The following is a 22,836-nucleotide window of genomic DNA, read 5'->3' as shown; positions in this document are numbered from 1 at the left end:
GGTGACCGAACAGTGGAAACAAGTGGAGGAGAGCCCAATCACTGTGGGCAGTCCGGACAGGCCTGAAGCACCGCCAACAGCAGACACTCAGGCCAGCGCCCAACAACCGGAGACCCAACACAGGCGCTCTACAAGGGAGCGTAAACCACCAGAGAGACTCAACCTGTGATCCCAATAAGACTTTGGGGGGGGGGAGATGATGTCATGTATTCAACTATCATTGCAACCCATGTATAAGCTGACCTAAGTTGTGCACCTTGAGAACATTGACCACAAGGGGGTGAACTTGTGAGAGACACTCCTAGCCTGGACTTTCAGGTATAAAAGGGGAAGCTCCACCCATCTTCATCACTTGAGGTCTTGGTAATAAAGGTAACTGGTCACAGTTACCTTCTCTCAAGTATGGGCCTCGTGTGCATTTATACTGTATCGTAAGGACATATCAGAAGTGATGGTTTGGATTGGGGATTTGTTGGCAGTGAGATATGTGAGTAGAGGCACAAGGGAGGAGATTTATGAAGCACTGACTGTTGAATTGGGAGATCCAAATGAACGTTGGGGATATTTGCAGCCAGTTTTCATTTTAAGGGGTGATTATTTCATATCTGGTGACTACAGACCCATCAGTCTAACCCTGGGCAAACAATCTCAAAACATGTTGAGGAGGCGACATTACAAATTGATGGAGGAAGCAGTATAAATTAGTGTTCTGAACTTCCAAAGGGACTTTGATAAAGTACCACAGGAAAGACTGTTTTGCAAAGGTGATTCATGCTATCGCCAACAAGCAGGTTCTTCTCTGACTCCACGTTCCCAGTGGAAGCAATCCTTGAAAGAGGTGCAGGCTGAAGATCGGGCCCATAGCAGCTCTTTCTTTGACCCACAAATCCTTCCAGCATTCAGGAAATGCAGACTTAGGGAACTTGCCCTGAGACACAGAGGTGGATTAGTGATTGGTTAAATGGAAGGATGCAGTTATAATGGGACTGAGGTTGACATGAGCAGTTGTTGAATGGAATGTTCCCGGGATAGTGCTGAGATCTTTCCTGCTCCTGATGTATGTAAAAGACCTGGATTTGTAGTCTTAGTGCAAGTAGTTGAATTTTTATGTGGCAGAAATCTCGGGAGAGACTATGGATGCCGAGGAGGCAGCCCAGATCATCGAAGAGAGCTCATTCGGGTTTACAGTGGGTAACCGGTGGTAAATTAAGTTTGATATAAGTTACTTCATCCCCAAAGTAAAATCTGGAAGTATATGTATTCCATCCGTGGGATAGAATTTTCCAAGGGAGAAGTGGAAAGAGAGCTATCAGTATGAGCTGATTCCTCATTCACCACGTTTATACAGTGTGCAGAGCAGCAAACAACATGACCAGGGGTTATATCACCAAATCAGCTGAGTTCAGATATTCCGTGTGTATGTCGAAGCAGTTCAGTGCTCTGCTGGGGCTGGAGTAACATAGAAACATAGAAAATAGGTGCAGGAGTAGGCCATTCGGCCCTTCGAGCCTGCACCACCATTCAATAAGATCATGGCTGATCATTCCCTCAGTACCCCTTTCCTGCTTTCTCTCCATACCCCTTGATCCCTTTAGCTGTAAGGGCCATATCCAACTCCCTCTTGAATATATCCAATGAACTGGCATCAACAACTCTCTGCGGTATGGAAGTCTACAGGTTAACAACGCCCTGATTCTGGACTTCCCAACATCTGGAACATTCTTCCTGCATCTAACCTGTCCAGTCCTGTCAGAATTTTATATGTTTCTATGAGATCCCCTCTCATCCTCTAAACTCCAGTGTATAAAGGCCCAGTTGATCCAGTCTCTCCTCATATGTCAGTCCCGCCATCCCGGGAATAAGTCTGGTGAACCTTCGCTGCACTCCCTCAACAGCAAGAACATCCTTCCTCAGATTAGGAGACCAAAACTGAACACAATATTCCAAGTGAGGCCTCACTAAGGCCCTGTACAATTGCAGTAAGACCTCCCTGCTCCTACACTCAAATCCCCCAACTATGAAGGCCAACATACCATTTGCCTTCTTCACCGCCTGCTGTACCTGCATGTCAACTTTCAATGACTGATGTACCATGACACCCAGGTCTCGTTGCACCTCCCCCTTTCCTAATCTGCCGCCACCCAGATAATATTCTGTCTTCCTGTTTTTGCCCCCACGTACAGTTCTGGTTACCGGTGTCAGGTGTGGAATACCGCGTACAGTTCTGGTTACCGGTGTAGAAGGAAAGAAAAGATTTCCGAGAATGATTCCAGGGGGATGAGGGACTTCAGTTACGTAGCGAGACTGGAGAAGCCGGGGTTGTTCTGCTTGGAGCAGAGAAGGTTGAGAGGAGATTTGATCGAGGTGTTCAAAATCATGAGGGGTCTGGACAGGGTCGATAGAGAGAAACTGTTCCCGTTGGTGGGAGGGTCGAGAACCGGAGGACACAGATTTAAGGTGATTGGCAGAAGAACCAAAGGCGGCATGAGAAAAAACTTTTTTACGCAGCGAGTGGTTAGGATCTGGAATGCGCTGCCTGAGAGGGTGGTGGAGGCAGATTCAATCGTGGCTTTCAAAAGGGAGTTGGATAAGTACCTGAAGGAAAAGAATTAGCAGGGCTACGGGGAAAGGGCGGGGGAGTGGGACTGGTTGAGGTGCTCCTGCAGAGAGCCGGCACGGGCTCGATGGGCCGAATGGCCTCCTTCTATGCTGGCTCCATTCCAGGATTCTATGAAACGTGGCGAAAGCTCCACTTGTGCAATTAAGCAACCATGGTCCAGAGTGGGGAATTGGATGGGGCATTGGACAAAGCAAAGGAGCCTTCAAGAACCCTTGCTGCTTTAAGAACATAACAAAGAGGCAGGGAAAAAGGCCATCAAGCTCCTCCTGTTATTCAGGTTTATAATAGGACTTGAAGGGACCGTTTTCATCTTTTAATCTGAAACTCAAAGTACAGCTCCCTTTGGAACCCGGAATATCTCTCCCCTCCTTACTTTTTCAGCTAAATCCATATTTATTGTGGTTTACATTGTGTGGCTCACAAATACGAAGGTATGGACAGGAGAAGACCAGATGGTCCGTCCTGGCACACTGTAACTTACACACACCATCTCTCTCGGTACCACACAGGCAGCTGCCCAATATCCTGGAAAGCACGGAGAGAGAAAGACTTCGGCCAAAACTTGGGGAAATTCATCTCTCAGCCCTGAAGGCAATCACACTTTAGGTGACTGGTGAAATGGCCGAAATGACCCACCTGCCTTCTATAGATGTTAGAATAACGTTGGAATAGACATCTTATTGTGATCATGAAATCGAAATAAAATTGATTAAGAATCTAGTCACAAAAAAATCCTGTTTTATTTTTCGTTTCCTTTTTCCTATATTTAGTTTTTATTGTTACATATCTTCAAGCAGATTGTGGAACAGAACCTTGTGAGGTGATATCTCATTGCACAGCCCACTAACACCCACCCACCCGACCCCGATAACACCCACCCATCCCACATGGCCCCAATAACACAGAATGATAACACTGGCTGTGGTAGGTGGCGGGGGGAATTAACTTTAACTAAAACCCGGCTTTTGGTATGGTTTCGGTTTATCGTTTAACAAACGTCAGTGTCCAGAGTGGACCAATGTCCTGGTGTTTCGTTGTGTAAAGGATTTATCTTCAGAAAGTCAATTTCTCTTCCTATTTATTTGCAGGACTGACTTCTGTGTACATAAAGACGAGCCCTGTGATACTGTCGGTGAGTAGAAGTTCCTTGAAATAAAAAGATCATTTATTTATATATATATATATATATCTTGATTAAAAATTGATTTACTGAACTTACAAGTGTTTGGTCTTACATTTTTAAATTCCTCTTCTATGCTTTGTCTAGTTATTTATAGTGTTTGTTTTTAAAGTTTGTAGAATTTATTCTTTTGTATTGATTTGGATGTAAATATATCTAAGCCCCGGAATTGCAAGACTCCAGTCCCGATGTGAAGTCTTGGTTGACTGGGCTCTTGATTTTCAGGGCTATCAATTTTCCAGTCACTCACATCTGCGCCCATCTCCGCGAGCTGTATCCTGGCCCAGCAAGCCTGCATGCTGGGAGCAGTGTCTACAATTCCAGGGCCGTGGGGTGCTTGGCTCACTTACCCATCCTACACATTCATCGTGAATACTCTGCGTCACTAATCTTAGTGCGGCTCTGCAGGATTTGAGTGGGTTTAGAATCATACTTGCAAATTCTTAATCACGGACATAGACTGATGTTGTCATTGAAAAATAATTCCTACTTGAAATTGGTTGTTGTGTGAAAAATGGAAATCTGAGGAGATGCAGTGGAAATGGAGCGACATTGCATTAAACAGGGCCACTTTGTTGATCTCAGCCCAATACAGGTCTTTGGAATTGATGATTGCGTTTTAATGTAACTGTGGAATGAGCTTTGTGTGACTATGGAAATATTAGTCTCATTTTATTGTATTGGTAACATTTGCAACCAAATCAAACAGTGATAATTAAGTCACTAGTGGATTACCCATTGGCATTGCTCAAGGTATGTCGGAATTATGGCGGGGTAATTTTCACTGTGGAGCCCTCACAGGCAGTTTTACTGCCCACGCACAAAGTGACAATTATTATGACATCCTTTGTAACTGTGACAAAGGTAAGCTATCCCTCCTCGTCCTCCTGGACCTGTCTGCTGCCTCTGACACAGTTGAGCACTCCATCCTCCTCCAACTCCTCTCCACCATCATCCAACTGAGTGGGACTGCACTCGCCTGGTTCCATTTTTATATATCTAATTTTAGCCAGAGAATCTCCTGCAACGGCTTCTCTTCCCACTGCTGTCTCCAAGGATCTATCCTTGGCTCCCTCTTATTCCTCATTTATATGCTGCCCCTTGGCGACATCATCCAAAAACATGGAGTCAGTTTCCACATGTTCGTTGACGACACCCAGCTCTGCCTCTCCACCACTTCTCTCGACCCCTCCATGGTCTCTAAATTGTCACGCTGCTTGTCTGACATCCAGTACTGGATGAGCAGAACTTTTCTCCAAGTAAATATTGGGAAGATTGAAGCCATTGTCTTTGGTCCCCGCCACAAACTGCATTCCCTAGCCACTGACTCCATCCTTCTCCCGAGCATCTGTCTGAGGCTGAACCAGACTGTTCACAACCTCAGTGTCACATTTGACCCTGAAATGAGCTTCCGGCCACATATCCGCGGTATAACTAAAACTGCCTTTTTCCACCTCTGTTACATTGCCCGCCTGCGTCCCTGCCTCAGCTCTTCTGCTGCTGAAACCCTTATCCATGCCTTTGTTACCTCTAGACTTGACTACTCCAACTCACTCCTGGCCGGCCCAATCCTGCTCCTATGACTATTAACACACAGTGCACAATGTCTCATTCTGCTGCTGAAGGGGCAGTGTGATTGTTCCTTTCAGGGCACAAAGTGTAATTGTTGGAACATGCTGGGGGAAATTTGAGCTGCTCATTTGCTCCGAGATATCCGAGGGTTTCTGCTGTTGGGAAGGTTTCTCTCCAGGAAATGGCTTGCTTTCTTTATCTTCTTGAATGATGTTCAAGTTTGGCAGAAATCTGTAAGTGTAACATCAGAAATTCAATGGATGTGTCACACACAACATGGATAGATGTGGGCAGGTTGTATAATAGATCAATGCAACATTGTATTTTGTAAACTCCAGCACCTGCAATTCTTGTGGTGATCAGGGTTGACTGGTTAATAAAAAGGCCTGTTATTTACTTGTGATACAAGCTGTCATAATTACAGGGATTCACTTGATTTAGCTTGACTTCAGCCGTTGGATTCTGACCTAGAGATCAAAAGGGTATTTTGATCATTGAGATTGAGTTGTTTCAGTATGCAGGCTGTTTCCTGGGTGGTGGGGCATGGTGTGATGGGGACCTGACTATGCATTGCACTGCTGTGGTTTGGATAGAACCCAAGCGAGTGCTGCGAATTTGATTGAGCCACTTGCTTGCATATGTGTACATTGATTTACTGTGCATGTTGCATTGTCAATCGTATTTGTAAATATATAGTTAAGCTTATCTGCAAACCTGACTTCAACAGAGTTGAGAGGTGTAATGTATTTCCTTCCTAGGTTCTTTGCTTAAGAATTCCTAGCAACACATTGCTATTCAGAATGAGTTGGTTTATTAGCAAAGGTTTAACGATCACACTCCACCAGGCTCACAACCACCTGCCTCATCGTGGATCCCCCGAACCCAACTGGCTGGGGTTTTATTGAGTCTTGTGTACATCACGTGACTGGCTAAGCCACTCTCAATGCAACAACTCCACAAACCTGTGAGCATACTCACTGGTGCGTACATTGCAAGAGGTTTAAAGTAGGACTCAAACAGTTCAGTAGCATCCTCGAGTGCTGATATTTGGTCAAAGCACTGCTTTCAAAGTTCTGTCTGTGGGTTTTGTGCCTTGCATCATGTTGTGATTGAGTGTGGTATACTAAAAATGGCACCAAGGGATGAGAATAAAGCCGTTTTCTCCCTTTATTTACCAAAATCTGCCTTCACTGTGTGTCTGAAGCAAACTCCTTCAAGGTGGTCACCTTACTGATACAATAGCTGAGGTTTTCTGATTGATGAAGCTAGATTTTGGGGTGTACGGTGGATAGTAATCAACTAGAACAGGGCGAATCTCTATTCTGCTCGATCGCTACCAGTTTAGCTCAGCAATGACCTTTTCTGGTTCTCATTTTGACCATAGGAAATTGCCCCCAGAAAAGCCCATTTCAGGTGGGCACTTCGAGTAGGTGCTACCTCAATGGCAGGAGTGCGTGAGGTGGCTGTTTTCTCTGTTAGATTGAGACGGCCCTTGCCTCCCGACAGTTATTCTTGGATGCCTGCTGCTGAACCACCTGGGCAGCTGGCCCTGTGTGATGTCGCACAGACACTGGCTGTAAATACAGGTGTCTGGAGGCAGGGACTAAGGTGAAGTCACCAAGAGAAAAAAGTGGATGTGGGACTGGCCTGGCAATGACTACGTGTGGACCTAAGAACATAAGAAATAGGAGCATGAGTCAGCCATACGGCCCCTCGAGCCTGCTCGACCATTTAATACGATCATGGCTGCTTTGATCATGGACTCAGCTCCACTTCCCTGCCCGCTCCCCATAGTCCCTTATCCCCATATCATTAAAGAAACTGTCTATTTCTGTCTTAAATTTATTCAATGTCCCAGCTTCCACAGCTCTCTGAGGCAGCGAATTCCATAGATTTACAACCCTCTGAGAGAAGAAATTTCTCCTCATCTCAGTTTTAAATGGGCGGCCCCTTATTCTAAGATTATTCCCTCTAGTTCTAGTCTCCCCCATCAGTGGAAACATCCTCTCTGCATCAACCTTGTCAAGCCCCCTCATAATCTTTTACGTTTCGATAAGATCACCTCTCATTCTTCTAAATTCCAATGTGTAGGCCCAACCTACTCAACCTTTCCTCATGTCAAACCCCTCATCCCCCAAATCAACCTAGCGAGCTTTCTTTGAACTGCCTCCAAAGCAAGTATATCCTTTCGTAAATATGGACAGAGCTGGTTCTTGCCGACAACATCGTAGCCTTGGCCGAAACAGTGCACACTCTCTCCAAAGTGCTCTGAATGTTTGCTCCGAGTGAACAGCCTATCATTGCAGCTACCTTCATAATAGATGGCAAGCCATCGCAAGACAGTGGGATCAGTCGCACAATTCACTTACTTAGGTGGCATGATTTCCTCCATTCGAAACTGGTTTCCTGACTGCTGTAGGTGCATTTCAGGTGCGAAATCTGCGATTAATTCTATCCCATATACGGAGATTCAATAGATGTCGCAATCTCAAAGTACAGCTCTACAACGCATTATTAATATCCATATTTAAATACGGCTCAAACGTGGGTACACAAAGTAATGAACAGGCGAATCAAGGATTCAATTCTAGATCACTTAAGACTCAGAGCAAAATCTGAATTGAGACTGTACATAACCTGACTAAACAACCACTGCTGTCCTGGTTGGTTGATTGGTACCCATTCCTCTCGTACAGACACCTCTTTAGCCACTTTAAGTCTGACCCTCCCAGAGCATTCACCACCAAACCATCAACAACATGGATAATTGTCAGGAGGCAGACCCAAAATAAGATGGGATTAAAGTGCTCCTTAACAGAATGGGCCTTACCCTGATGAGGCACAGGTGAGCACCCCGAACCGTGATGCGTTGGTTAAATGGTGTAATGGTGAGCACTCTGGACTTTGAATCCAGCGATCTGAGTTCAAATCTTGGTAAAAGCTGGTTGGAAGAAGCTGGCAGCAGCAATGTCCATTTATGGATAAACCTTTAGACGAGGGGGTGAGGGCCTGGATGTGTTACTGTCCAGAGAGACAGCATCATTGCCTGATCAACTTCCAGCCCTGCTTCACTGTGGCAACTGATCGGCATGAGGGGAGAACCAATGGTGCCAACAAGCCCTGTACCATGGTCTAACCAGCCTATCCAGGTTGGATGAGCGAGCTTATTCCACCTGACACCTCAGGCACCTGTAGTGTGTGTGTCTTTGCCTGGGAAAATCCCCAACTGACCTTACGGTCTACGCCACAAGGGGTTCAGCTGTGGGTACCCTGGTCGTGGTGGACTATATTGGCAACAATCAGTCATGCGAGGCTGTGCACACGTGGATAATATGAGCAGTCAGTCTGTTTGGCCCAGCCCTCAGTCCCCACCAATACACAAACGTCTGCTGAATGTTGATTCTATGAAGTTCCAGAACCTGGGTTGATTGCTGGAGGGGTGACCTGAGCTGATCCTCTGGATTGCATGTTCCTGCCCTTGCTGTACCAGCGGGGATGTATCTGAGTTGGAGCTTTAGAGCGACAGTGTGAAGTGCTGCAGGGGCCTAGCTCTGATTCCTCTGGTCCATGTAGAGAAATAGAAGTGAAGGACACGTTACACTGGTGTCCTTTTTAGTTTTCAGTGGAAGGATTGATGTTTGTCATCGGTGGGTGGACGAGCGATTAGGTAAGTGAAGAAAGAACAAAAGCAAAATACTGCAGATGCTGGAATCTGAAATAAAAACAGAAAATGCTGGACATTTCAGCAGGTCAGGCAGCATCTGTGGAGAGAAACAGAGTTAACATTTCGGTTCTGTGACCCTTGCTCAGAACTGGAGAAAGTGGTTAGCACAAATCCTGAGCTGGACACAATCCTCCACTTCCCTGTCTCCAGTTCCCTCAATGGCCTCTATCTCCAGGATTGTACGGGTCGATGCACAAAAGCTGGGGGATCCTTCTCCTGTTCCGTCTTTTATTTTCTTTAGCCAGAATGCATGCAAGAAATAATTCGCGAGGAATGCGGGTGGTGCTTTGAGTTGATGGGCATTCATGGCAAGCAGTGGAAGTTACATTGTGGGGGAGGTCATTGTAAGCAGAGGTGTAAGTGTACCTAGTGCACTGAAATAATGTAAAATAACAGTGGGTCTTCTTATCTTGGATGACCTGATAAATTTCATCCTACATTGTCAGCAAGTATGTTACACATGGCACTGCCATCTTGAAAAGATTCCTCTCCAGTTTCATTTCCTCCCATAGAATTATTGCCCCATTCATAGAACGGTTACAGCACAGAAGGAGGCCATTCGGCCCGTCAAGCCTGTGCCGGCTCTCTGCAAAAACACTTCAGCTAGTTCCACTCCTCCGCACTTTCCCCGTAACCCTGAATTTTTTTTTCCTTCAGGTACTTCTCCAATTCCCTTTTGAAAGCTGCGATTGAGTCTGCTTCCACCATCCTCTCAGGCAGCGCATTCCAGATCCTAACCACTCGCTGCGCAAAAAAGTTTTTCCTCATGTCGCCTTTAGTTCTTCTGCCATTCACCTTAAATCTGTGTCCTCTGGTTCTCCAATGGGAACAGTTTCTCTCTCTACTCCATTCAGACCCCTCATGATTCTGATCTCCTCTCAACCTTCTCTGCTCCTCGGAGAACAACCCCAGCTTCTCCAGTCTATCCCCTTAACTGAAATCCCTTATCCTTGGAACCGTTCTTGTAAATCTTTTCTGCACCCTCTCTAAGGCCTTCACATCCTTCCTAATGTGCGGTGCCCAGAATTGGACACAATACTCCAGTTGAGGCTGAACCAGTGTTTTATACAGGTTCATCATAACTTCTTTGCTTTTGTACTCTATGTCTCTATTTATGAAGCCCAGGATCCCGTAAGCTTTTTTAAACACTTTCTCAACCTGCCCTGCCACCTTCAATGATTTGGGCACATATACCCCCAAGGCTCTGTGTTCATGCAACACCCTTTAGAATTGTACCCTTCAGTTTATATTGCCTCATTCTTTCTCCCAAAATGCATCATTTCTCACTTTTCTGCATTAAATTTCATCTGCCATGTGCCCGACCATTTCACCAGCCTGTCTATGTCTTCCTGAAGTCTATCACTCTCCTCCTCACTGTTCATGATACTTCCAAGTTTTATGTCGTACAAATTTTAAAATTGTGCCTTGTACACCCATGTCCAAGTCATTAATATATATCAAGAAAAGCAGTGGTCCCAGTACCGACCCCTGGGGAACACTATTGTATACCTTCCTCCAGTCTGATAAACAACCGTTCACCCCTACTCTCTGTGTCCTGTCACTTGGCCAATTTTGTATCCAGGCTGTCACTGTCCCTTTTATTCCATGGGCTTCAACTTTTCCGGCAAGCCTATTATGTGCCGTTTGGAAATCCATGTACACCACATCAACCACATTGACCTCATCAACCCTTTCTGTTACCTCATCAAAAAACTCAATCAAGTTAGATAAACACAATTTGCTTTTAATAAATCCGTGCTGCCTTTCCTTAATTAATCCACACTTGTCCAAGTGACTGTTAATTTTGTCACGGATTATCGTTTCTAAAGCTTCCACACTACCGAGGTTAAACGGACCGGCCTGTAGTTGATGGGTTTATCTTTACACCCTTTTTTGAACAATGTATAACATTTGCAATTCTCCAGTCCTCTGGCACCGTCCCTGTATCTAAGAAGGATTTGAAAATTATGGCCGGTGCATCCGCAATTTCCACCTTTTTCGCTTAGCATCCTAGGATACATCCCATACAGCTCTGGTGACTTACCACTTTAAGTACAGCCAGCCTTTCTAGTATCTCCTCCTGATCAATTTTAATCCTATCCACCACATCAGCTACCTCCTCTTTCACTATTCCTTTGGCAGCATCTTCCTTGGTAAAGATTGGTGCAAAGTACTCATTTAGTAGCTCTGCCATGCCCTTTGCCTCCCTGCGTAGGTCTCCATTTTGGTCCCTAATCGGCCCCCCACCCCTCCTCTCACTACCCGTTTTCTATTTATATGCCTATAGAAGACTTTTGAATTCCCTTTTATGTTAGCTGCCAATCTATTCTCATACTCTCTCTTTGTCTCTCTTATTTCCTTTTTCACTTCCCCTTTGAACTTTCTATATTCAGCCTGGTTGTCACTTGTATTCTCCACCTGACATCTGTCATAAGCCTGCTTTCTCTGCTTCATCTTACTCGCTCTTTCGGCATCCAGGGAGCTCTGACTCTGATTGCCCTACCTTTCCTTCTCATGGGAATGTACCTCGACGGGAGCAGCGTCGGAGCGGCCTATAAAAGGCCCAGCGGGAGCTCGAGAGCCAGCGGCAGTTGGTGAGAGGCGGGAGCAGCGTCGGAGCGGCCTATAAAAGGCCCAGCGGGAGCTCGAGAGCCAGCGGCAGTTGGTGAGAGGCGGGAGCAGCGTCGGAGCGGCCTATAAAAGGCGTACTTGTGCAGCTACAGCGGGAGAGAAAGCAAAAAAGAAGTAGAAAGGAATCAAAAGGTAACGTCACAGCCAAGGGGGTAAGTGATTGGCTGGTGATTGGTGAGTAGCTTTTCTTTTTCTTTTTTTATCAATAAGTAAACTGTAACATTGTTATTACCAATTTAAGTGTATCTAAGGGTTAAGGCATGGCAGGACAGCTCAGTCACGTGATATGCTCCTCCTGTACCATGTGGGAACTCAGGGACACTTCCGGTGTCCCTGACGACTACGTGTGTGAGAAGTGTATCCGCCTCCATCTCCTGACGGACCGCGTTGCGAATTGGAGCTGAGGGTGGATTCACTCTGGAGCATCCACAATGCTGAGAATGACATAAGTGGCACATGTAGTGAGTTGGTCTTACCGCATGAGAAGGATCCACAGCCAGCTAGGGAATGGAAGACCAGCAGGAAGAGTAGTACAAAGAAGGTAGTGCAGGGGTCCCATCTGGTCATCCCCCTGCAAAACAGATACACTGCTTTGAGTGCGATTGAGGGAGATGACTCATCAGGGGAGAGCAGCAGCAGCCAAGTTCATGGCACCGTGGCTGGCTCTGTTGTACAGGAGGGCATAAAAAAGAGTGGGAGAGCGATAGTGATAGGGGATTCAATCATAAGGGGAATAGATAGGCGTTTCTGCGGCCGCAATCGAAACTCCAGGATGGTATGTTGCCTCCCTGGTGCAAGGGTCAAGAATGTCTCCGAGCGAGTGCAGGACATTCTAAAAAGGGAGGGAGAACATAGAAACATAGAAACATAGAAAATAGGTGCAGGAGCAGGCCATTCAGCCCTTCTAGCCTGCACCGCCATTCAATGAGTTCATGGCTGAACATGAAACTTCAGTACCCCCTTCCTGCTTTCTCGCCATAACCCTTGATCCCCCGAGTAGTAAGGACTTCATCTAACTCCCTTTTGAATATATTTAGTGAATTGGCCTCAACTACTTTCTGTGGTAGAGAATTCCACAGGTTCACCACTCTCTGGGTGAAGAAGTTTCTCCTCATCTCGGTCCTAAATGGCTTACCCCTTATCCTCAGACTGTGACCCCTGGTTCTGGAGTTAAACAGCCAGTTGTCGTGGTGCACATTGGTACCAACGACATCGGTAAAAAAAGGGATGAGGTCCTACGAGACGAATTTAAGGAGCTAGGAGCTAAATTAAAAAGTAGGGCCTCAAAAGTAGTAATCTCGAGATTGCTACCAGTACCACATGCTAGTCAGAGTAGGAATCGCAGGATAGCACAGATGAATACGTGGCTTGAGCAGTGGTGCAGCAGGGAGGGATTCAAATTCGTGGGGCATTGGAACAGGTTCTGGGGGAGGTGGGACCAGTACAAACTGGACGGTCTGCACTTGGGCAGAACCGAAACCAATGTCCTAGGGGGAGTGTTTGCTAGTGCTGTTGGTGAGGAGTTAAACTAATATGGCAGGGGGATGGGAACCAATACAGGGAGACAGAGGGAAACAAAAAGAAGACAAAAACAAAAGTCAGAAAATAGATGAGTAAAAGTGGAGGGCAGAGAAACCAAAGGCAAGAAACAAAAAGGGCCACTGAATATAAAAGGGCTGCAGTAGGGGTCAAAACTAAAAATCATGGTTTAAAAACGAGGATGAAAACACTCTACCTAAATGCACGCAGCATTTGAAATAAAGTAAATGAGTTGACGGCACAAATCATTACAAATGGGTATGATTTGGTGGCCATTACAGAAACATGGTTGCAAGGTGGCCAAGACTGGGAATTAAACATACAGGGGTATCTGACAATTCAAAAAGATAGGCAAGAAGGGAAAGGAGGTGGGGTAGCTCTGTTAATAAGAGATGATATCAGGGCAGTTGTGAGGGATGATATTGGCTCCAATGAACAAAATGCTGAATCATTGTGGGTGGAGATTAGAGATAGTAAGGGGAAAAAGTCACTGGTCGGCGTAGTTTATAGGCCCCCAAATAATAACTTCACGGTGGGGCGGGCAATAATCAAGGGAATAATGGAGGCATGTGAAAAAGGAACGGCAGTAGTCATGGGGGATTTTAACCTACATATCGATTGGTCAAATCAAATCGCACGGGGTAGCCTGGAGGAGGAATTCATAGAATGCATACGGGATTGTTTCTTAGAACAATATGTAACAGAACCTACAAGGGAGCAAGCCATCTTAGATCTGGTCCTGTGTAATGAGACAGGAAAAATAAACAATCTCCTCGTAAAAGATCCTCTCGGAATAAGTGATCACAATATGGTTGAATTTGTAATACAGATTGAGGACAGGCTAATGGGACTGAAGGTAGACAAGTCCCTTGGTCCTGATGAAATGCATCCCAGGGTATTAAAAGAGATGGCGGAAGTTATAGCAGATGCATTCGTTATAATCTACCAAAATTCTCTGAACTCTGGGGAGGTACCAGCGGATTGGAAAGCAGCTAATGTAATGCCTCTGTTTAAAAAAGGGGGCAGGCAAAAGACAGGTAACTATAGGCCGGTTAGTTTAACATCTGTAGTGGGGAAAATGCTTGAAACTATCATTAAGGAAGAAATAGCGGAACATCTAGATAGGAATAGTGCAATCAAGCAGACGCAGCATGGATTCATGAAGGGGAAATCATGTTTAACTAACTTACTGGAATTCTTTGAGGATATAACGAGCATGGTGGATAGAAGTGTACCGATGGATGTGGTGCATTTAGATTTCCAAAAGGCATTCGATAAGGTGCCACACAAAAGGTTACTGCAGAAGATAAAGGTACGCGGAGTCAGAGGAAATGTATTAGCATGGATAGAGAATTGGCTGGCGAACAGAAAGCAGAGAGTCGGGATAAATGGGTCCTTTTCCGGTTGGAAATCAGTGGTTAGTGGTGTGCCACAGGGATCAGTGCTGGGACCACAACTGTTTACAATATACATAGATGACCTAGAAGAGGGGACAGAGTGTAGTGTAACAAAATTTGCAGATGACACTAAAATTAGTGGGAAAGCGGGTTGTGTAGAGGACTCAGAGAGGCTGCAAGGAGATTTGGATAGGTTAAGCGAATGGGCTAAGGTTTGGCAGATGGAATACAATGTCGGAAAGTGTGAGGTCATCCACCTTGGGGAAAAAAAACAGTAAAAGGGAATATTATTTGCATGGGGAGAAATTACAACATGCTGTGGTGCAGAGGGACCTGGGGGTCCTTGTGCATGAATCCCAAAAGGTTAGTTTGCAGGTGCAGCAGGTAATCAGGAAGGTGAATGGAATGTTGGCTTTCATTGTGAGAGAGATGGAGTACAAAAGCAGGGAGGTCCTTCTGCAACTGTATAGGGTATTGGTAAGGCCGCACCTGGAGTACTACGTGCAGTTTTGGTCACCTTACTTAAGGAAGGATATACCAGCTTTGGAGGGGGTACAGAGACGATTCACGAGGCTGATTCGAGAAATGAGGGGGTTACTTTATGATGATAGATTGAGTAGACTGGGTCTTTACTCCTTGGAGTTCAGAAGGATGAGGGGTGATCTTATAGAAACATTTAAAATCATGAAAGGGATAGACAAGATAGAGGCAGAGAGGTTGTTTCCATTGGTAGGGGAGACTAGAACTAGGGGGCACAGCCTCAAAATACGGAGGAGCCAATTTAAAACCGAGTTGAGAAAGAATTTCTTCTCCCAGAGGGTTGTGAATCTGTGGAATTCTCTGCCCAAGGAAGCAGTTGAGGCTAGCTCATTGAATGTTTTCAAGTCAAAGATAGATAGATTTTTAACCAATAAGGGAATTAAGGGTTATGGGGAGAGGGCGGGTAAGTGGAGCTGAGTCCACGACTAGATCAGCCATGATCTTATTGAATGGCGGAGCAGGCTCGAGGGGCTAGATGGCCTACTCCTGTCCTAATTCTTATGTTCTTATGGTTCGACTGTACCCGACCATCTCCTCTTTAATGGCAGCCCATTGTTCCACTACAGTTTTGCTTGCCAATTTTGATTCCAATTTATCCGGGCCAGATCCATTCTCAACCCACTAAACTTGTCTGCCTTTCAATTAAGTATTTTTATTCTAGATTGCTCTTTGTCCTTTTCCATAGCTAATCTGAACCTTATGATACTATGATCACTGTTCCCTAAATGTTTCCCTACTGACACTTGCTCCTTGACCCACCTCATTCCCCAGAACCAGATCCAGCAATGCCTCCTCCCTCGTCGGGCCGGAAACATACTGATCAAGAAAGTTCTCCTGAACACACTTCAGAAGTTCCTCCCCCTCCCTGCCCTTTACACTATTACTATCCCAGTCTATATTAGGATAATTGAAGTCCCCCATTATCACGACTCTATAGTTCTTGCACCTCTCTGTAATGTCCCTGCAAATTTGCTCCTCTATATTCTGCCCACTAGTAGATGGTCTACAGAACACAACGAATAGTGTAATGGCACCTCTATTGTTTCTCAACTCCAACCAAATAGATTCTTTCCTTGACCTCTCCAGGACATTCCCTCCCTCCAGCACTGTGACATTCTCCTTGATCAATACTGTTACACCATCTCCTTCCTTTCCTTCCCTAGCTTCCCTGAACACCTTATATCCAGGAACATTTAGTACCCAATCCTGCCCTTTTTTGAGCCAGGTCTCCGTTATCGCCAGAGCATCATATTCCCATTTGGTTATTTGTGCATACAGCTCACCAAGCTTATTAACCACACTTCATGCATTCACACACACACACTGCAAACCTCCCTGAGAACTTCTTGTCTGACCCCATCTAATACCGTGCTATGTCTTACTCTAGTGCTATCTGGCTCTCCCAATCCTTTGTGCACTTTGTTTCTCCTTTCAAATGCTGCATCCTGGTGCCCATCCCCCTGCCAAATTAGCGTTAATCCTCCCCACCAGCACTAACAAGCCCCCCACGAGGACATTGGTTCCGCCTCTGTTGAGGTGCAACCCATCCGGTCTGTACAGGTCCAATCTCCCCCAGAACTAGTCCCAATGTCCCAGGTATCCAAAGCCTTCCCTCCTGCACCATCTCTCCAGCCACACATTCATCTGCTCTGTCCTCCTATTTCTATATTTGCTAGCTCATGGCACTGGGAGTAACCTTTGAGGTCCTGCTCTTTAATTTATTTCCTAGCTCCCTGAAATCTGCCTGCAGGGCCTCATCCCTCTTCTACCTATGTCGTAGATACCGATATGGACCATGACCTCTGGCCGTTTACCCTCCCCCCCCCCCAAGAATGTTCTGCAGCCGCTCGGTGACATCCTTGACCCTGGTGCCAGGGAGGCAACATACCATCCTGGAGTCGCGTCTGCGGCCGCAGAAACACCTGTCCATTCCCCGAACTTTCGAAAGCCCTATCACTATTGCTTTCCTGATCTTCCTTCTCCCCTCTGTACAGCTGAGCCACCCATGGTGCCGTGGACTCTGGCTGTACTCTCCAGAGGAACCATCGCCCTCACTAACGGTTAGAGAGTGAGATACTCAGGGGTCTGCTGCACTGCCTGTCTGGTCATCCTTGTCTGTCTGCTGGTCACCCATTCCCTCTCTGCCTGCACACTCTTACGCTGCGGGGTGACCACCTCCTGAAACGTGCTATCCACGTAGCTCTCAGCCTCGTGGATGCAGTGACACCAGCTGCTGTTCCAGCTCCGAAATCCAGAGCTCGAGCTCCTCCAGCTGATGACACTTCCTACACATGTGATTGTCTAGGACACGGGAAGCGACCTGGGGTTCCCACATGGCACAAGGTGTGCATTCCACGGGACTGCCCTACCATGTCTCTATTTAATAGATTGTTAACTAACTTAACAGAAATAAACACAAGGCTTAAAAAAAACACCAACTACTGACCAATCAGCTCCTTCCCTTTTGCTGACGTCACTTTAGTTTTTTTCTTGACGCTTGCTCCCTCCGGGCTCTCGGGCCGACCTTTATCTCCAGCTCCTTCTCTCACTCTCCCGCAGGTCTGCTCTTGGTCCTATGAGCATAGAGTTCTTGGGTTCTGTGGTTTCACTCTCCTTTTCAGTGAGGCATCTCACCTGCCTTCCTCCCCTCCACCGATTCCTGTGCTCACCAACTTCCTCACTCTGCTTGCGATACACTCCGGTTGCGTTCGCCCAGCTCTGTGCTCAAGCTCCCATTGGAGAAACACACTTTCACATTTTGGGTGCGCCTTCGATATTCCCTTGGGTTTCGTTGTCCTAGTCCACTCTGGTCAGTGGGTCCCATGTCTTGTGTTCAGGAGTGCGCCCTTACTGCCCAGTATCTAATCACATGCTTGTGTAGTCTGGGGTTGTAACTGGATATTGAGTCTGGATATTGAGTCTTCCAAATGTGGCCTCATGCGCTTTTCCAATCTTTCAGTGCGCAAATTGATAATTTAATGAGATGAGGCCAGTGTAAGTGATTCTGGAGGAGACCAAACCAATATGGTGTGTAACGAGTGTATTTTATTAATAGATTGAAAAGAGCACATAGCTGTCATGGAGTTAACAAGCTGACTCATTAGCAAAACACAATCCTTACGCTCAAGAATGGCCCTGTACTTCAACAAGTTACAGCGATAAATACAACAGACACGATATTGGCCGGTTTTGCTGGGAGGAGCGTTGACAGCAGACTCTTCCTTTGCTGCCTCAACGTGTGAAACGTTTTGTACTGTTTTATGCCTTGCCTTATCGTCTTGTCCGTGTTCTTTTCAGTCTAGCTATTGTGGGACATTGATAGCTTGCTAGATCTCATCGCAAACCTCCCAATCACCTTTCGATTAGGCTCTTTACAGCCTTCTGGATTCAACATTGAGCTCAATGATTTCAGACCATAACCATTGCCCCCATTTGTTCAGACAGCAGGTGCCGCCAATGATTGTGAATGATCCCCCAGACCCATCTTTTGTTACTTTACTTGTCCCATTACCACCCTTAATCTCTCCTGCCTTCCCCCCATCACAGACCTTCCCTTTTGTTCTTTCCTCCCCTCCCCCCTTTCCCTGCCCCTGCAGTTGCTTAAAAACCTGTTACATCTCGAACTTTTCCAGTTCTAATGAAAGATCATCGTCCTGAAACGTTAACTCTGTTTCTCTCTCCGCGTATGCTGCCTGACCTGCTAAGTGTTTCCAGCATTTTCTGATTTTATTTCAGACTTCCAGCGTCCAGTGTTTTTTTGTCTTTACCTCATCTTGTTATTCGCAGCCTGTTTGTCTAGTTATTGTGGGAGGTTAATAGCTATTAGATCTCATCAAGGATGTTGTGGCCTGTTGAAAATGCATGCTGGCTACTTCGCCTTTCCAATACATAAGCAAATGTAGGTTCGAGGCTATATTTTACACCAGGTACGAATTGTTCATCTGCTTTATTTTACAGAAAATAAATAAGTGAGTGTGCAGAGTCACAGTTATAATCACAACTCACTTCACTTAACATTACCCCCCTCTCCCGGTTGAATAGGAAAAAGAATAGACCATATAACCACATGAGCTAAGGACACTTGCTTTTAGTCCATCTTGGCATCTAACCTTCCTGACTGACCGCCCTTCACATCTGCCTCTTTGTTCTCTGCTTTTTTTCCTTCTTGCATTCACAGGAAATTGGGTGGTGGAGGGAGGGGCGGGAAGAGGATATCGCACGGCGGGGGGGAGGGGAGGGGGAAGAGGACATCGCACGGAGGGGGGGAAGGGAGGGGGAAGAGGACATCGCACGGAGGGGGGGAGGGGAGGGGGAAGAGGACATCGCACGGAGGGGGGGAGGGGAGGGGGCAGAGGACATCGCACGGGGTGGGGGGGAGGGGAGAGGGCAGAGGACATTGCACAGACTTCTATCCTGACCACTATCATCATCATCACAGGCAGTCCCTCGTATCAAGGATGACTTGCTTCCACGCCAAAAAGGGATGGGTTGACAGGTGTTTCAATGAAGGACCTAATATTCCAGGTCCCGAAGTACATGTTGAAGGGTGGAAGATGCCTGTGCATGGATTTTTTTAACATGGGGTGGCCGTTGCACACCAGCCACCACACGGGCTTGACAGAGCTAGGTCTTGGTCCAGTGGCAAGGGTTAACCAGGACGACTGGAGACCTGCTCTGCTGCACGGGCCTAGTGCGCACACATATCGCAGTGTGGGCTGGCCCGTGGTGCCCCTGGGCCCTCAGCTCTTCTGGGCCCCGAACTCGCGCCTCTCCTGGGCCCCAATCACATCCCTCTACAATCTCTCGCCGCTCCTGCTGTACCTGCCCACGATCCAGTCAGTGACCTGGACCTCAATGACATCCAATCCAGTCGCCCTCTTTGCTGCCGTAGCCCTCCTGCACCAGCTCACGCTGTAACTTGTAGTGGTATGCTGCCACACTGTTCCCGGGCTGCCACGCAGCTCCAGGCCGCCGCTTGCTGCTCCTTTTATGGCCCCTGCCACTGATGGTCTCTCGCAGGTCGGGCCTGACCACAGGTTGGGAGGCATACGTGTCATTTAGATCAGCTACCCCTCCCCCCAGAGCGGATTCTCATCCGACACCCATACTGGGCTCAAATGATTATCGTCCCAATGATAATAGGTGTGGATGTTTAGAAGCAGCCTGGAGCAAGATAATGAATCATTGTGTAAACATATCTTCTGTGCCTGACTCAAAAAAACATCAACTTCATGTTGACTCTCTGGCTGTAAAGAGAATTTTAAACTTGTGTAAGTCTGTCTTAATTTGAAACATACTACTTAAATGTAACGTATTACCAAATCCTTTCTGCAGACAAATGATTTACTAAACCCCCAACCCATTGTGTGTCCTGCTGAACAGTCTGCAGATGTATTGCCAAAAACAATAGCTCTGATTGTAACCTCCCCAAGCCCAGTGCGGGGGAGATTACAATGGAGACAGTGTGTAACTCACCGGGTCCACACTGTACACATGCCATGCGCCATTTTAGCGGATGCAGCTTGAGCAGCCAGCGAGGGACATAGCCACTGAACTGGAGATTCAGGCATTGGTGTCCGATGGCGGGCGGCAGCTGGTATATTTAAATGGCTTAAAATGGCTCAGGCTCCACTTCCAGGAGCTGGATTGAGCCTTGACACTCCCCCTGTCGGCCCCATCTTCAACTCCAATTAACATCGAGCTGCTTTACAAACTGCAGTGCCTGCCCCTTTAAACCCCTGAATCCTGCAGTAGCGCACAATTTTCCCAGCCAGCAATGGGTGAGATTCCAAATCCAGAACATGGCCCATTGCAAGAGCTCCCTGAGGTTATGCTAATGATACTGCTCCCAGAATTATGCACTGACCCAAGCTCTGGAACTCCCTGCATAAACCGCTCCGCTTCTCTTTCCTTCTTCAAGACGCTCCTTAAAACATACCTCATAACCAAGCTTTTGGTCACTTGCATTAATTTCTACTTATTGATGTCAAATTTTTATTGGGAACACTGCTGTGAAGCACTTTGAGATGTTTAACTATGTTAAAGGCGCTATATAAATACAAGTTGTTGTTGTTACGGAAGGTCCGCTCCAATGTTTAGTACTGATTATTTATGACCGTCTAACTTACACCCGCAAACTGAGATGAAACATTGGTTACATTTCTTGACAACCATTTTAATTCTTAACCCTCTGGTGTAGTGTGAGCTCAAAGTAAAGTGTGACCTTCGTCTTTTATTGCAGGTCTCCAGAGTGCCTCTCCAACCTGTGAAGCACTGTTAAATACCTGTGCTCCCAAGGGATTATGAGATCCCTTGGGACTCCAGGGAATGAGCCCTCTGGTGGCTGTACAGAGTATATACAAGTCCAGATACATAACATTCCCCCCAAAAGTCAATAGTGTAACTATTTACAATGTGAGTCGATCTGGGGCCCTGCTTGCCCTGGTTGATCGTCTCGGTATGAAAGCTGGTGTTGTTGAATCATTTGTTGGGCCCTCGCTGGGCTGCTGTGCAGCTGGCCTTGCTGGGCTGACTGGTGTGTTGGGCCCTGCTGGGCTGCTGCGGGTGATGGGTTCTGCTTTGTGGTCAACCGTGGTGTCGGTTGCCACTGGTGTGTGTGTTGGGGGATCAAAAAAGGTCGGATCCAAGGTGGGTTGCTCAGTGTCGTCCGTGAATCTGAATTTGATTTGGTCCAAGTGTTTCCGGTGAATGAGTCCATTTGAAAGTTTGACCCGAAACACCCTGCTCCCCTCTTTGGCCACGACAGTGCCAGGAAGCCACTTGGAATCTTGCCCATAATTTAATACAAATACAGGATCATTGACTTCAATCTTGCGTGACACATTTGCGCTATCATGGTGTGCACTTTGTTGAAACCGCCTGCTCTCTACCTGTTCATGTAGATCAGGGTGAACGAATGAGAGCCTTGTCTTAAGTGCTCTTTTCATGAGCAGTTCAGCAGGTGGGATCCCAGTGAGTGAGTGTGGTCTCGTGTGGTAGCTAAGCAGGACTCGGGATAGGTGAGTCTGCAGTGAGCCTTCAGTAACCCTCTTCAAGCCTTGCTTGATGGTTTGCACTGCTCTCGCTGCCTGGACGCTGCTTTAAACAGGGAAGATGTGACATGTTTGATCCCGTTACGGGTCATAAATTCTTTGAACTCAACACTGGTAAAACATGGCCCGTTGTCGCTCACCAGGACATCGGGTGGGCCGTGTGTGGCAAACATGGCCCGCAGGCTTTCAGTAGTGCCAGCGGACGTGCTAGCCGACGTTGTCTCACATTCAATCCACTTGGAGTACGCGTCTGTGGTGTATGTAGCACACAAATCACTGACTCCACACGGCCTGGTGTTGTAATAACTGTCGTGACCTTGGTCCTTTATTCTTCAGTTCCAGAGTGCTTCTCAGGTGTGGTGGGCAGCCTTTTATACTGCCTCTTGCAGGTACTTTCAGGTCTCCCACCACAGCGCCCTCTGTGGTGCACCATTGTACTTGTATTATACATTTAATGTATCTGGACAATACACAACAGCGTCCACAACCACAAGGAACATTTTACCCAAGAACGGACCTGCATAGTCGACGTGTACCCTAGACCACGGTTTGGAGGGCCAAGACCATAAACTTAACGACGC

The 22,836-nt window shown here is 46.7% G+C and overlaps 1 protein-coding gene across 2 annotated transcripts in view; it reads left to right on the top strand.

Moving 5' to 3' along the window:
* The window catches only part of adamts17 (ADAM metallopeptidase with thrombospondin type 1 motif, 17), an 823,747-nt gene that overhangs the window by 161,442 nt on the left and 639,469 nt on the right, over nucleotides 1-22,836 (top strand). For both annotated transcript variants that reach the window (XR_011587458.1, XM_070858706.1), the window contains exon 6: nucleotides 3,709-3,752. Coding sequence is in view for 1 of the 2 variants with exons in the window: in XM_070858706.1 (XP_070714807.1) it covers nucleotides 3,709-3,752 (44 nt within the window). In the remaining variant the exon portion in view is untranslated. The remainder of the gene's footprint in view (nucleotides 1-3,708; nucleotides 3,753-22,836) is intronic.

Source organism: Pristiophorus japonicus, chromosome 17 (assembly GCF_044704955.1).
Source record: "Pristiophorus japonicus isolate sPriJap1 chromosome 17, sPriJap1.hap1, whole genome shotgun sequence".
In the NCBI taxonomy this organism is placed as follows: Eukaryota; Metazoa; Chordata; class Chondrichthyes; family Pristiophoridae; genus Pristiophorus; species Pristiophorus japonicus.
Note: the sequence above shows the minus strand (reverse complement) of the source record. Positions and strands in the feature narration are given on the sequence as shown.